We start from the raw sequence: 16,023 nt of genomic DNA, 5'->3' as shown, positions 1-16,023 counted from the left end.
GGCAAGCCCTTCAAATCTCTCACTTCCACGGCTCCATTTTCCACCTCTCTCTCTTCCCTTGCTTCCACACACTATCTCTGTTACATACTTGTGTTTCCTCAGCCATGTGAGCTTATCTAGGACAGCTTGTTCCACTCTTCCTCTGTTGATTCAGGCTTTGTCTCTGCTGCGTGCTTGTAGATAGCGACAGCTTGAGGAAAACGTTATTCCATTACTTTAGTCAGCCACAGAGCTGATCTAACAGGGTCAATGGTAAATGCTGATATTTTCATCCCTCCTCTGATCCCGTGATAAAACCTGACAGGGAAACACACGGCTGCCGCCTGCCCTGCCAGAAACGCGTGTATCAGTGCATGTGGGTAGATGTGGGTGGTGTGTGGTCAAAGTCAATGTGCATGTTTTTTGAACTCATCAGGAAGCATCAGCCAGTGTGCCTTTTCGTTTCTTTGCCGTGTGGTGATATGCTACGGATGTGAGTCCTGGGAGATACGTTGCTACACCTGCAGAGGTACAAACAGACAGAAACGTGTGTTCGCATGGTGAACAGTCGCTGAGTGTTTTTCATCTATGTGCTAGCCTCGTGCTGATGCTTGCAATACATGCTGAGGATTTAGCTCAAAGGCGCATTCTGTTGAAAATATGTACAAGTATGATTGTGTGTATGTGTGTATGTGTGTATGTGTGTATGTGTGTCACACAAAACTGAAGTTGGAACACATGCTGAGCCATGTTGCACTGAATGCATTATGTGTGTGTGTGTGTGTGTGCGTGCAGACTTGCATATATGGTGTATGTGTGTGTACCACAGGAGGTTGGTGGCTCGTGGTTAATGGCTGAGGCGAAATAGTAGAATGGTATCAAACACATGGTTCGTTCCAGACATTATTATGAGCCGTCCTCCCCTCAGCAGCCTCCTCTGGTGTGTATGTTTATATACATGTAGCTTCAGGCCGAGCTCCTCCCTCCCTTTCTCCCTGCTCTTCCACTGGTATGTGAGTGATGGGAGGGGCGCTGCATGTCATAACATAGCTTCACTACTGAGCACACCGTCTACCCACAGCTGACTGGATCTAACTGGATCTGTGCTCGGGTGTCTGAATAAATGTATATCTTTTCTCAGACATGAGTGCCCTATAGGCCTTTACAAATGTGAATGCAGTACTAAACAGACGTGTGCATTAAAGTACCTTTCCTATGAGGTAAATGATTTCACAGCCTCTGAAGCACACAGGCCTTCACTGACTCTTTAACCTCGGCCCTTATGAAGGATAACCTTATTGTTTTGGTTTGGGTGGAGAGGACCGCCACGTGCCACCACACCTACCTCACCTCAAATTCTTTCCCCTTTCTATTTCCTAACCAAGATCCAGGGAGGAGGGAGATATTAGAGTGGAAACCACACCCCTGTTCCACCCTCACGAAACACAGCTATTAACCCCAGCGGTTCATGGTTCCAATAGCACAGAGGCACACAGAAACAGACTGACTGGCTCTGTGGTGTATGGGCAGCAGGCAGCAGGCTGAACGGTGGCCATACTGTAGCTCCACACAGCCAGCCACATTAATCAACACTTCCTTTCCCAGCCGGGCAAACACTGTGGAGATGGTTGCCATGGCAATGAAAGGCTGGCAAGCAGGAAGCGGACACACCTAAGGGATCGATGTGTGTGTGTGACTGGCCCAGGGTCTGGTCTTACTATCGTAGCTGAGGTTCAGTACAAGTAGATGTAGATGTGGCAAACTGTAGATAACACATACAAATGCATATTGTCTGTCTGCATTAATAAGGTATGCACCCTACCTCCAGCCATCTTAAAAGGCCAGCTGTTTTGGAGGATCTTCTGAAGCTCTCTCAGAGGACCCCAAACCCATCCATGCCAGCCACCACCCCTCTTCCCCTCCGTCTGGCTGGGCTGTGGGTGGCCTGAGTGGATGTCTTAAAATGTAACATGTTAGAAGCCCCCTCCTCTCCTCTCCCACCAGACACTCCCATCCTCAACTCCCATCCTCAATAAAGACATGTCTTCGTCCTCTCACAGTATCCTGAATCTGTGTATCCCAATGACATTCCCATATTGGGAAATAGCAGAAGTGCTCCGGATGTTGGAATTCATACAGGAAGGTAGCTTGTTTCAGTCCAACCCTTGTCTCTGCTCTGATATCTCTCCTCCGAGCTCAGTCAGGATTACACAGCTATTTCCAGTTCCTTATCTACGCAGGGACATCCCAATTCCATGGCCTAGTATACAGTCCGCAACTGTAGGTGTTATCAGTAGGCCCTGTGTCACTAAACCTTATACAAACCAAGTGTGTGTGTGTGTGTGTGTGTGTGTGTGTGTGTGTGTGTGTGTGTGTGTGTGTGTGTGTGTTTGTGTGTGTGTGTGTGTGTGTGTGTGTGTGTGTGTGTGTGTGTGTGTGTGTGTGTGTGTGTGTGTGTGTGTGTGTGTGTGTGTGTGTTTGTGCCATCTATAACTATAACCACTACTATTCTCTACAGTACTCTGACATTCCCTGCTCGGTCCCTTATCGCAGAGAGAGAGAGAGTTAGGTGGAAGGAGGGAGGGAGACTTCCCCCATAGAAGGCCTGTGGAATACCCTTGAGCTGACCTTCCTGCTTCACAGAGAACACAGGTAATGAATATTGACACAAGCGGATGACCCATACTGTAGATACAGCATGGTACTGGAAGATACCATGTTTGACCCTTTCTCCCTTTCTGTCACCCCCCCCCACACACATTCCAGACATGCCTTAGGAGATAGAGGCCCCAGGACAGTCACACAACGATAGCAGCAGCAGCTATTGTCTGTCAGGACCGAGAGGAGTGGCTTGGGTGTTAGCATGCCGAAGGAGCCTCACTGCTCTCCTCCTCTCTCTCAGACCACACACGAACAAACACGAACACACACACACACACACACACACACACACACACACACACACACACACACACACACACACACACACACACACACACACACACACACACACACACACACACACACACACACACACACACACACACACACACACACACACACACACACGCAACAGACAAATAGACAAACTCAAGTAGACACAAATTTAAACAAGAGTGACTCAAAAGTGCTGACCTCAATAGGCAACAAACAGTGTGTGTGTCAGATTTGACAAGATTCCAGCATACTCTATAACCACATCTCTCCAGCCCTCTTCACACCTAACCACAAGCAGACAATCAACTATAAAACATTCATCAGAAGCAACATTCTCTATGCCTGGTTGTTGTCATGTAAAAAACAACTCCAATATGTAGCCTGTCAACATGCCAGTGCCAGACCTGGATGTAGCTTGTGGATCTGAAATCCTGCAGCGAGGAGTCATATGACACTGCAACAGCACCCTCTACTGGGCGAAACACAAAATCACCAAAACAAATGATCCATCTAATAGGCATGTCTTGTTTCCTGCCACATCCTTATACTCACAGGCCATAGACCAGGGGAGGACAACAGGGGCTCCTGGGTTTTATTTTGCTCCAACACACCTGATTAAACATAATCAATTAATCAGGATCTTCAATTTAGCTGTGTGAGTGCTGGTCCCTCCCAGACTGGAGTTGCCCAGCCCTGTTGTGTTTTACCATGCTCCTCCAGCTGCAGTGTTTTACCATGCTCCTCCAGCCCTGTTGTGTTTTACCATGCTCCCCCAGCCCTGTTGTGTTTTACCATGCTCCCCCAGCCCTGTTGTGTTTTACCATGCTCCTCCAGCCCTGTTGTGTTTTACCATGCTCCTCCAGCCCTGTTGTGTTTTACCATGCCACCCCAGCCCTGTTGTGTTTTACCATGCTCCTCCAGCCCTGTTGTGTTTTACCATGCTCCCCCAGCCCTGTTGTGTTTTACCATGCTCCCCCAGCCCTGTTGTGTTTTACCATTCTCCTCCAGGTGCAGTGTGTTTTACCATGCTCCTCCAGCCCTGTTGTGTTTTACCATGCTCCTCCAGCTGCAGTGTTTTACCATGCTCCTCCAGCCCTGTTGTGTTTTAACATGCTCCTCCAGCCCTGTTGTGTTTTACCATGCTCCTCCAGCCCTGTTGTGTTTTACCATGCTCCTCCAGCCCTGTTGTGTTTTACCATGCTCCTCCAGCCCTGTTGTGTTTTACCATGCTCCTCCAGCCCTGTTGTGTTTTACCATGCTCCTCCAGCCCTGTTGTGTTTTACCATTCTCCTCCAGGTGCAGTGTGTTTTACCATGCTCCTCCAGCCCTGTTGTGTTTTACCATGCTCCTCCAGCCCTGTTGTGTTTTACCATGCTCCTCCAGCCCTGTTGTGTTTTACCATGCTCCTCCAGCCCTGTTGTGTTTTACCATGCTCCTCCAGCCCTGTTGTGTTTTACCATGCTCCTCCAGCCCTGTTGTGTTTTACCATGCTCCTCCAGCCCTGTTGTGTTTTACCATGCTCCTCCAGCCCTGTTGTGTTTTACCATGCTCCTCCAGCCCTGTTGTGTTTTACCATGCTCCTCCAGCCCTGTTGTGTTTTACCATGCTCCTCCAGCCCTGTTGTGTTTTACCATGCTCCCCCAGCCCTGTTGTGTTTTACCATGCTCCCCCAGCCCTGTTGTGTTTTACCATGCTCCCCCAGCCCTGTTGTGTTTTACCATGCTCCCCCAGCCCTGTTGTGTTTTACCATGCTCCCCAGCCCTGTTGTGTTTTACCATGCTCCCCCAGCCCTGTTGTGTTTTACCATGCTCCCCCAGCCCTGTTGTGTTTTACCATGCTCCCCAGCCCTGTTGTGTTTTACCATGCTCCCCCAGCCCTGTTGTGTTTTACCATGCTCCTCCAGCCCTGTTGTGTTTTACCATGCTCCCCAGCCCTGTTGTGTTTTACCATGCTCCTCCAGCCCTGTTGTGTTTTACCATTCTCCTCCAGGTGCAGTGTGTTTTACCATGCCCCCCAGCCCTGTTGTGTTTTACCATGCTCCTCCAGCCCTGTTGTGTTTTACCATGCTCCCCCAGCCCTGTTGTGTTTTACCATGCTCCTCCAGCTGCAGTGTTTTACCATGCTCCTCCAGCCCTGTTGTGTTTTACCATGCTCCTCCAGCCCTGTTTGTGTTTACCATGCTCCTCCAGCCCTGTTGTGTTTTACCATGCTCCTCCAGCCCTGTTGTGTTTTACCATGCTCTTCCAGCTGCAGTGTTTTACCATGCTCCTCCAGCTGCAGTGTTTTACCATGCTCCTCCAGCCCTGTTGTGTTTTACCATGCTCCTCCAGCCCTGTTGTGTTTTACCATTCTCCTCCAGCTGCAGTGTTTTACCATGCTCCTCCAGCCCTGTTGTGTTTTACCATGCTCCTCCAGCCCTGTTGTGTTTTACCATGCTCCTCCAGCCCTGTTGTGTTTTACCATTCTCCTCCAGCTGCAGTGTTTTACCATGCTCCTCCAGCCCTGTTGTGTTTTACCATGCTCCTCCAGCCCTGTTGTGTTTTACCATGCTCCTCCAGCCCTGTTGTGTTTTACCATGCTCCTCCAGCCCTGTTGTGTTTTACCATTCTCCTCCAGCTGCAGTGTTTTACCATGCTCCTCCAGCCCTGTTGTGTTTTACCATGCTCCACCAGCCCTGTTGTGTTTTACCATGCTCCTCCAGCCCTGTTGTGTTTTACCATGCTCCTCCAGCCCTGTTGTGTTTTACCATGCTCCTCCAGCTGCAGTGTTTTACCATGCTCCTCCAGCCCTGTTGTGTTTTACCATGCTCCTCCAGCTGCAGTGTTTTAACATGCTCCTCCAGCTGCAGTGTTTTACCATGCTCCTCCAGCCCTGCAGTGTTTTACCATGCTCCTCCAGCCCTGCAGTGTTTTACCATGCTCCTCCAGCCCTGTTGTGTTTTACCATGCTCCTCCAGCCCTGTTGTGTTTTACCATGCTCCTCCAGCCCTGTTGTGTTTTACCATGCTCTTCCAGCTGCAGTGTTTTACCATGCTCCTCCAGCTGCAGTGTTTTACCATGCTCCTCCAGCCCTGTTGTGTTTTACCATGCTCCTCCAGCCCTGTTGTGTTTTACCATTCTCCTCCAGCTGCAGTGTTTTACCATGCTCCTCCAGCCCTGTTGTGTTTTACCATGCTCCTCCAGCCCTGTTGTGTTTTACCATGCTCCTCCAGCCCTGTTGTGTTTTACCATGCTCTTCCAGCTGCAGTGTTTTACCATGCTGCTGCAGTGTTTTACCATGCTCCTCCAGCCCTGTTGTGTTTTACCATGCTCCTCCAGCCCTGTTGTGTTTTACCATTCTCCTCCAGCTGCAGTGTTTTACCATGCTCCTCCAGCCCTGTTGTGTTTTACCATGCTCCTCCAGCCCTGTTGTGTTTTACCATGCTCCTCCAGCCCTGTTGTGTTTTACCATGCTCCTCCAGCCCTGTTGTGTTTTACCATTCTCCTCCAGCTGCAGTGTTTTACCATGCTCCTCCAGCCCTGTTGTGTTTTACCATGCTCCACCAGCCCTGTTGTGTTTTACCATGCTCCTCCAGCCCTGTTGTGTTTTACCATGCTCCTCCAGCCCTGTTGTGTTTTACCATGCTCTGCCAGCTGCAGTGTTTTACCATGCTCCTCCAGCCCTGTTGTGTTTTACCATGCTCCTCCTGCTGCAGTGTTTTACCATGCTCCTCCAGCTGCAGTGTTTTACCATGCTCCTCCAGCCCTGTTGTGTTTTACCATGCTCCTCCAGCTGCAGTGTTTTACCATGCTCCTCCAGCCCTGTTGTGTTTTACCATGCTCCTCCAGCTGCAGTGTTTTAACATGCTCCTCCAGCTGCAGTGTTTTACCATGCTCCTCCAGCCCTGCAGTGTTTTACCATGCTCCTCCAGCCCTGCAGTGTTTTACCATGCTCCTCCAGCCCTGTTGTGTTTTACCATGCTCCTCCAGCCCTGCAGATTGACTGGGAGCTGAGAAGGAGTCAGGACTCCATGCAGCAGCACACAGCTGGAAGCAGCACAGTAACAGTATCATTTTAAACCGTCCCCTCGCCCATACCCGGGCGCGAACCAGGGACCCTCTGCACACATCGACAACAGTCACCCTCGAAGCATCGTTACCCATCGCTCCACAAAAGCCGTGGCCCTTGCAGAGCAAGGGGAACTACTACTTCAAGGTCTCAGAGCAAGTGACGTAACCGATTACAACGCTATTTAGCGCACACCGCTAACTAAGATAGCCGTTTCACTCACCCCCCTTTTGACCTTCCTCCGCAGCAACCAGTAATCCAGGTCAACAGCATCAATGTAACAGTATAATTTTAAACCCATCCCCTCGCCCGTACCCGGGCGCGAACCAGGGACCTTCTGCACACATCAACAACAGTCACCCTCGAAGCATCGTTACCCATCGCTCCACAAGAGCCGCGGCCCTTGCAGAGCAAGGGGAACTACTACTTCAAGGTCTCAGAGCAAGTGACGTAACCGATTGAAACGCTATTTAGTGCACACCGCTAACTAAGCTAGCCGTTTCACATCCGTTACACTAGCAGCAGTACATACTGTAGCTGGCAGCAGCACACAGCTAGCAGCAGCACACAGCTGGCAGTAGCACATAGCTAGCAGCAGCACACAGCTAGCAGCAGCACACAGCTGGCAGCAGCACACAGCTGGAAGCAGCACACAGCTGGCAGCAGCACACAGCTAGCATCAGCACACAGCTGGCAGCAGCACACAGCTAGCAGCAGCACACAGCTGGCAGCAGCACATAGCTAGCAGCGGCACACAGCTAGCAGCAGCACACAGCTAGCAGCAGCACATAGCTTAGTGCCACATTACCCCACTAATCTCTCCTTATCCCAGCATTCCTGCACACATATAATATTCCCCAAGTCCACCTGACACAGATAACTGTCGGATTACCGCATGACGCAATCCTCAGGGATCACAGAGAAAGCAGGAAAACAAGACAGTGAACATGTTCAACAACCCCCCCACACACAGCAGGGTGGGAGTCCTTTAGAACCTGGAGTCTGGAGATATATTGTGCTGTTGCAATTATTGCCCGTATAAATACCAGCTTTCTACTATCGGTGAAACCAACAATAGCACAGGCCCAGTGACCCACAACCTCTTTCCATGTCTGAGGGATTTTCACGCACCCCTTCATACAATATCTGGCTTGATTTGTCCCACCATGACTGACATCCTCACAACTGACACGCTTCCATGCTTCATCCTACACCATCCACCACCATGACTGACATCCTCACAACTGTCACACTTCCATGCTTCATCCTACACCATCCACCACCATGACTGACATCCTCACAACTGTCACACTTCCATGCTTCATCCTACACCATCCACCACCATTACTGACATCCTCACAACTGTCACACTTCCATGCTTCATCCTACACCATCCACCACCATGACTGACATCCTCACAACTGACACGCTTCCATGCTTCATCCTACACCATCCACCACCATGACTGACATCCTCACAACTGTCACAGAAATCGCAAACACACACAGACATGCCTGCATACATACACACAGACAAACGTCTCCACTCACTGAGGTGTAGGCGGTCTTTCCCAGGCTGTGGTTGTGATTGAGGTTCTGGTTCTCCTGCTCTCTGCTCTGCAGCCCCGCCAGGTGTCTCTCCAGAGCTGCCCAGTCCATGGTGGGCAGGGACTCTTCCTCCACAATCTCCTCCTCTCTGTATCCCCCATCCGTCCTCCTATTCCTCCTCCACCAACACCCCCTCCTCCAACGCCGCCTCTGACCCGGCTGGGGCGCCTGTGGCTGGGCTTGGTGGCCCCCGTGCCCCTGGGTACTGGCCTGGTAGGGGAGTGGGGCAGGATCAGGTTGCCATTCTGTTTCAGTTCCTCAGGCACGGCAGCAGCGAAGGTGGCTGTGTGTCCACTGTGAGCAGGAAGAGGTGGAGGCTTCACATCCTGGAACTCCTCGGCCAGGCTGCGGCTGTTCACGGGCTTCCTGAAGCCTCCGCCTGGCGCACCTACCACAACCCCACCCTCCTCCTGGCCAGGGCCTGCTGGGAGCTGTAGTCCTCCCCGTACTCGCTCTTCCACTCCTCAATCACCTTCTTCTTGTACTCCTGGTAGTCCTCATCCTCCTCATAATCCTCATCCTCCAGGGTTGCCAGATCCAGGGAGGGAGAGGTTTTGTAGTCCCCTTCTAAGGTTGCCAGTTCCAGGGATGGGGAGGACTTGTAGTCCTCCAGGCATGCCAGGTCTAAGGAGGGAGAACAGGGTGTCACCTTGTTGGAGTTGGACTCGGAGCTGGAGCGACTGGAGGCGTCGCTCCCCAAGTCCATGCCATCCTCCCGGTAGTCCTGCAGTGGAGAGAGAAACAGGGATGGAGAGAAAGGTGGGAGAGAGGAGGAATGGAGAAAAATAGATATAAATAGAGGTAAGAAACAATGAGGTTGAAAAGAGAAATTATGATATTGAGATAAAGATAGAGGTTGAAAGAGAGAGAGAGAGAGGAAGAGAGGGACACAAACAGAGAATTTAGGGAAGTGTGCATACAGAGATTACTGTTGTGGTTTGAGACCAACAACCACAGAACACTTCCTGCCCCGGTAGAACTTCCTTCCTCTAAATTAATTTCCTTGGCACCGTTTCAGTCCCTGTCTGACGCACTTTCTCCTCTCCTCTCTGAGACAACCACTCCTTTCCTCCCTGAGACAATCTCTCTTCCCAGACACACTCTCTCCTCTCTGAGACAACCTCTCCTCCCAGACACACTCTCTCCACTCTGAGACAACCTCTCCTCCCAGACACACTATCTCCTCTCCTCCCTGAGACAATCTCTCTTCCCAGACACGCTCTCTCCTCTCTGAGACAACCTCTCCTCCCAGACACACTATCTCCTCTCCTCCCTGAGACAATCTCTCTTCCCAGACACACTCTCTCCTCTCTGAGACAACCTCTCCTCCCAGACACACTCTCTCCTCTCCTCCCTGAGACAACCTCTCCTCTCCTCCCTGAGACAACCTCTCCTCTCCTCCCTGAGACAACCTCTCCTCTCCTCCATGAGACAACCTCTCCTATCCTCCTTGAGACTTCCTCTCCTCTCCTCCCTGAGACAACCTCTCCTCTCATCCCAGGCACACTCTCTCCTCTCTGAGACAACCTCTCCTCCTCTCCTCTCCTCCCAAACACACTCTCTCTTCTCTTCTCCTCCCTGAGACAACCTCTCCCTCTCCTCCCAGACACACTCTCTCTTCTCTTCTCCTCCCTGAGAAAATCTCGCCTCTCCTCCCAGACAACCTCTCTTCTCTTCTCCTCCCAGACACACTCTTGCTTCTCTTCTCCTCCCTGAGACAACCTCTCCTCTCCTCCCAGACAAGCTCTCTTCTCTTCTCCTCAGAAAATCTTGCCTCTCCTCCCTGAGACAAACTCTCCTCTCCTCCCTGAGACAAGCTCTCCTCTACTCCCAGACACACCTCTTCTCTTCTCCTCCCTGAGACAAACTCTCCTCTCCTCCCAGACACACTCTATCCTCTCCTCCCTGAGACAACCTCTCCTCTCCTCCCTGAGACAACCTCTCCTCTCCTCCCAGATACACTCTCTCCTCTCCTCCCTGAGACAACCTCTCCTCTCCTCCCTGAGACAACCTCTCCTCTCCTCCCAGATACACTCTCTCCTCTCCTCCCTGAGACAACCTCTCCTCCCTGAGACAATCTCTCCTCCCAGATACACTCTCTCCTCTCCTCCCTGAGACAACCTCTCCTCTCCTCCCTGAGACAACCTCTCCTCTCCTCCCTGAGACAACCTCTCCTCCATGACACAATCTCTCCTCTCTGAGACAACCTCTCCTCTCCTCCCTGAGACAACCTCTCCTCCATGACACAATCTCTCCTCTCTGAGACAACCTCTCCTCTCCTCCCTGAGACAACCTCTCCTCTCCTCCCTGAGACAACCTCTCCTCTCCTCCCTGAGACAACCTCTCCTCCATGACACAATCTCTCCTCTCTGAGACAACCTCTCTCTCCTCCCTGAGACAACCTCTCCTCCATGACACAATCTCTCCTCTCTGAGACAAGCTCTCCTCTCCTCCCTGAGACAACCTCTCCTCCATGACACAATCTCTCCTCTCTGAGACAACCTCTCCTCTCCTCCCCCTGAGACAACCTCTCCTCCCGGACACAATCTCTCCTCCTTGAGACAACCTCTCCTCTCCTCCCTGAGACAACCTCTCCTCCCGGACACAATCTCTCCTCCATGACACAATCTCTCCTCTCTGAGACAACCTCTCCTCTCCTCCCTGAGACAACCTCTCCTCCCGGACACAATCTCTCCTCCCTGAGACACTCTCTCCTCTCCTCCCTGAGACAACCTCTCCTCCATGACACAATCTCTCCTCTCTGAGACAACCTCTCCTCTCCTCCCTGAGACAACCTCTCCTCCATGACACAATCTCTCCTCCCAGACACACTCTCTCCTCTCCTATCTGAGACAACCTCTCCTCTCCTCCCTGAGACAACCTCTCCTCTCCTCCCTGAGACAATCTCTCCTCTCCTCCCTGAGACAACCTCTCCTCTCCTCCCTGAGACAACCTCTCCTCTCCTCCCTGAGACAACCTCTCCTCTCCTCCCTGAGACAACCTCTCCTCTCCTACCTGAGACAACCTCTCCTCTCCTCCCTGAGACAACCTCTCCTCTCCTCCCTGAGACAACCTCTCCTCCATGACACAATCTCTCCTCCCAGACACACTCTATCCTCTCCTACCTGAGACAACCTCTCCTCTCCTCCCTGAGACAACCTCTCCTCTCATCCCAGACCCACTCTCTCCTCCCAGACAAACTCTCTCTCCTCCCAGACCCACTCTCTCCTCTTCTCCCAGACCCACTCTCTCCTCTCCTCTCAGACTGACTCTCTCCTCCTGTTTGTTCATATCTGAGGTTTGCATTGTAACAGCTGAGCCAGAGAGAGAGAGTGATTTCTCCTATCATCACACGTATCACATAGTTTCCTATTTCCGATTGTTAATCAGAGGCAGATGCTGTCACAATGTATTTCCTTATCTGTGTCTTTGGCAAAGTCTTCCCAACAATAATGGTCAATGTGAGGAATACCAATCTCTTTCTCCAATCGTCCCGAGGTGAATGCCACTGCCATGGCTTTATATATAAACATGCACTGCAGTGGGTGTGAGTGACTTAAACGGATGAGTCCAGGGTGGCTGTCTAACCTTGACTGTCTGCAGTGTGAGGCCACAGTGTGTTGCTCGTGTTGCCCAGTGCCAGAGCAATCACTGTCTGATTGATTACCAACTTAATGAAAATGCCCACTTTGTTTATGGGCCTCCACAAATCTCAGCGTGACCTGAACCTCTTTGGGTGTTTTCGCCTCTTATTTTCAGCGGCCGCATTATCATAGCGCCTGGCATCACTTTTAAAAGTTAATGAAAACAAGCAGCAGCGATTTATTCAAAGTCACAACTGGAAAAAACAATTGTTATGCATCCAACACACCGAGACTGATTGGTTGATTTGATTTGGTCTTGTTCATTTTGAAATACACCAAAGAATGGAGTTCACAACGTGTTGATGAAATGATTGCAATACATTTGAATACAAAAATGGCAAACCCTGACATTAAAAACAATCAGTACAAAACCACCAACGGAGACAAGCACCTCAACAGTAACGCTTTTTCCCCCCACCAACCACATTCGATAAGACTCATCTTTAAAGGGATTACTTAGCATGCTAGTAGATACCCATAGACTTCAAATTGCGCTAACGCTAGTTAGCATTGGCTGGGGAAAGCGACCTCTTAACCTCCTTCATACTGGACACAGAGACATAAACGTGGTATCCACTAGTTAATATTTAAGGTCTGCTTATAACTATGTAATAACGGTTAATATACAGTTTATAAGCAGACCTGCAGATGAAACGATACCAGCACCTAATCTATACACAGCACACCTAACTTTATGTCTGTCTTCACTGATGTTATCGCCAGTTGAATGAATCTACCCAGTGATTCAAAACTGTGACTCAACTCCTTAAAGGGTTCAATTTATTGATGCAGTGCAACTATACAGAACACAACTTCAATTCAGACCTAATGAACCTTTTCTTATGGAACATGGACCATTGTTCAGGCTGGCAACAGTCGAGCTGTTGGCAATAGTGGCTCACTGTAACTCACACTCTCGCAAAATGACAATGTTTCGTTACATTGATTTTATATTGTGAATGTGGACTATTTTAACAAGGACAACATCTGAAAAGGGGGTTGACACACCGATTGATAGCTTGCACCTCGTGTCAATGTCGTAGTAGGCTAGTTGACATCTAGGCGGGGGGACATATGCGCGCATCCTGCACCTCGCCCCATATCCCCGAGTCCAGTCACGTTTATGATTAGATTCGAGATCAGAATGTTGTGTAGGCTATGTGACACATCGCCTACACGAGGTCACGAATCCATGCGCAGGCGTTTAAAGAGTGGTGCGCGTTCGTTACAATGTGGCTACAATGATCCATCCGGTTGCTTTTATTCGAAAGTCTGCCTGCCATTCCAAGATGATTCAAAAACGATTATATTAGCCTACTCTGTACATTATAACTAAGAAGCTAGATAAGGGATCATGGCGTGTTTCCTTTAGCTCCAGCCATTAAAGTAGGCTACCACTTTAGCCTGCAGTGGGGAAGCCGTGGGAATCCGTTTTAAATCTCAACCTGCGAGTCGTTAAGGGCAACGGCTCAATTTGTGGGAATGAGTGTAGCCTCTCTGTATAATTCTAAAAAGAATAGAACAGCTCTAGCCCTATCAAACACGTCGGAATTAAAGTGACGCTTCCAGCTCCTGTATTATCATATTAATACACTGTTTGGCGTCGGTTCATTTGAGTCCGTGTAAAATGTGTAGCCTTATTATTTAAAGTGATTCAGAAGGAGAAAAATCCCGTCAAGACATCCGGGCGGGGGAGCGGTGGGCCCCGCTTTGGTACATCCTCTCTCCGATTAACCTCGTAGCCCACACTGGGTGGATTTGGCCGTACAATACGTGGAATTCACGGCTGCGCCCCCACCCGAAAGCAAGGCGGGTGTTTTGGAGTTTAATTCGTGTCTTGGAGGGACACTGGCCACAATAATAAACCCCTGTCGTTTTAATGTACTTTTGAATAAGCTACAAAACCAGTTTGCACTTGCTTATTAGGCTAAATGGTCATTGCATTTAACGCCCATGCCTCATGGTGTCATTTAGGCTACCCAAACCTCTGCTCTGTGCAATAGCCCACCCGCTGTGGTAAAGTGTGTTCAGTCGATGCCACAATACAAACCTTTAATGCAGGTAAATACTGTATCAACTTCATAAACAGATAGAGGGCAAATAGCCATCTGCAGAGTCATTCATCCTCAAATGATGTAATGTTCCCAAAAAGTAACCGAAAACCTCATATCCCCCGGCAACAGCGGTGACAGTACCATCCAATTTCACAACGCAGATGACAACCAAAATAACGAGTCCACACTGACGACAGGGTTCCTATCAATAGACCACACTGCACTACATATCAATAAACACTGTTTACCCCTCCATGGTTAGGCTGATATAGGCTATTGAATAAGACAGCCGATATCCTATAATAAACCAGCTCAAGTACCGACTGTACTAATGATAGTCTACTAACCTGCAAACGCCCTATATTAAAATGTCTGAATGACAGAAAACAGCCTATTCTAAATAAATCTAGTATGACCGATGACCTATAGAAGACATAAATTAAGGTAACGCAAATAGCCCAGCCTATGGGTTGAATAGTCATCACAACAAACACAGCACCAATACTTACTGTCATTTTCTCTGTAAGATCTTCTTGTCTCAAGACATTTTAAAGTCAATACCAGTCAACAATTGGGTCTTTATTTGTCAGTACACTCGGGAGATGGTGAGGATATTATCCACTACCCGGAGATATTAGAGAAAGCCGGTAGATTGTTGAGAGAGCGTATGCCAGTCCAGTCATTGCTCTGTGTGTATCCGCCGCGGAGCCCAACCCTTGAGCCCTCCCGAGAATGAGTTTAAAAAAAAGACACGTTAAAATAGATGAGTTAAAAAAGAATTGCGCGCTCCCAGATCGCCTCTTCTCTATTCTTTCCCGGTACAGACGTCAAACGTCGCTTCTACTGTTCAGCGCATGCACACACAAACTCACAGAGTGATTGGCGAGAGAATGTGAATGTGTCTCTCTCCGCGCGTTTTTGTCGTCCGCACAAGTCAGCCTCGCACGTATCTCTGCTTTCCAGTGCATTCAACGTAACGCTCACACTATCCCTGCCACAGCGGCGTCTCAACTTCTCCAGCGCTCTATCCCAGCAGGCTGCTCTGAGGACAAACTGACGACAGAACAGTAGCCCTGTTTTCTGCACTCACTGACCTTGCAGTGAATGGTATATTGAGGGAAAGAGCCAGAGAGAAAATATAGGCAGAGAGAGAGAGAGAGAGAGAGAGAGAGAGAGAGAGAGAGAGAGAGAGAGAGAGAGAGAGAGAGAGAGAGAGAGAGAGAGAGAGATGAGAAAGAAAGAGCCCAACACTATATCTAGTTGAATAATTCAAGATGCCCTGGTGCTCTGAATAGGTTTGGAACAGTTTCTGTCACACTGTGAATACATAAACTATAAGCAGCCTTGGACATCTCAAGGATACTGCTGTCATGTCCTTGTAACTGAAGTGCTGTGTTGAGGAACATAAAGATAGATCAAGTCATCTGGACAGACCTGTGTTTTGGCCCAGAGGGTTGTGGTCTGTTTTGTTACCAAGCTCTGTTTAGTCTCAGTCTTTTGCCAGACTGCCATGCAGTAAGGGTGGCACTGGGCAGCACTGTCCACAGAATTCATTGGCTGTGTCTTAAATCACACCCTATTCCATATAGTGCCCTACTTTTGGCTAGAGTCCTCTGACATCTCCATCTCACTTTTGGCCAAGGCCTATTCTCCATATAGTGCACTACCTCTATCCAAAAGTAATAAAGAACAGCCACTGGGCAAAAACTGGTTGAATCAATATTATTTCCAAGTCCATTTAATCCCCAAAAAATC

At 49.5% G+C, this 16,023-nt stretch overlaps 1 protein-coding gene across 1 annotated transcript in view; it reads right to left on the bottom strand.

The window, feature by feature from the left end:
* LOC124018290 (schwannomin-interacting protein 1-like) overlaps positions 1 to 14,844 on the bottom strand; it is a gene marked incomplete at its 3' end in the record, with an annotated part of 25,395 nt that extends 10,551 nt beyond the window's left edge. Inside the window, exons 1-3 of the mRNA XM_046333567.1 lie at positions 14,778 to 14,844; positions 8,963 to 9,294; positions 8,726 to 8,864 (exon numbers count right to left, since the gene is read on the bottom strand). Of these exons, the coding sequence (XP_046189523.1) occupies positions 8,726 to 8,864; positions 8,963 to 9,294; positions 14,778 to 14,783 (477 nt within the window). The remainder of the gene's footprint in view (positions 1 to 8,725; positions 8,865 to 8,962; positions 9,295 to 14,777) is intronic.
* Between the last annotated feature and the right edge of the window lie 1,179 nt (positions 14,845 to 16,023).

This window comes from Oncorhynchus gorbuscha, unplaced genomic scaffold, assembly GCF_021184085.1.
Source record: "Oncorhynchus gorbuscha isolate QuinsamMale2020 ecotype Even-year unplaced genomic scaffold, OgorEven_v1.0 Un_scaffold_4616, whole genome shotgun sequence".
In the NCBI taxonomy this organism is placed as follows: domain Eukaryota; kingdom Metazoa; phylum Chordata; class Actinopteri; order Salmoniformes; family Salmonidae; genus Oncorhynchus; species Oncorhynchus gorbuscha.
Note: the sequence above shows the minus strand (reverse complement) of the source record. Positions and strands in the feature narration are given on the sequence as shown.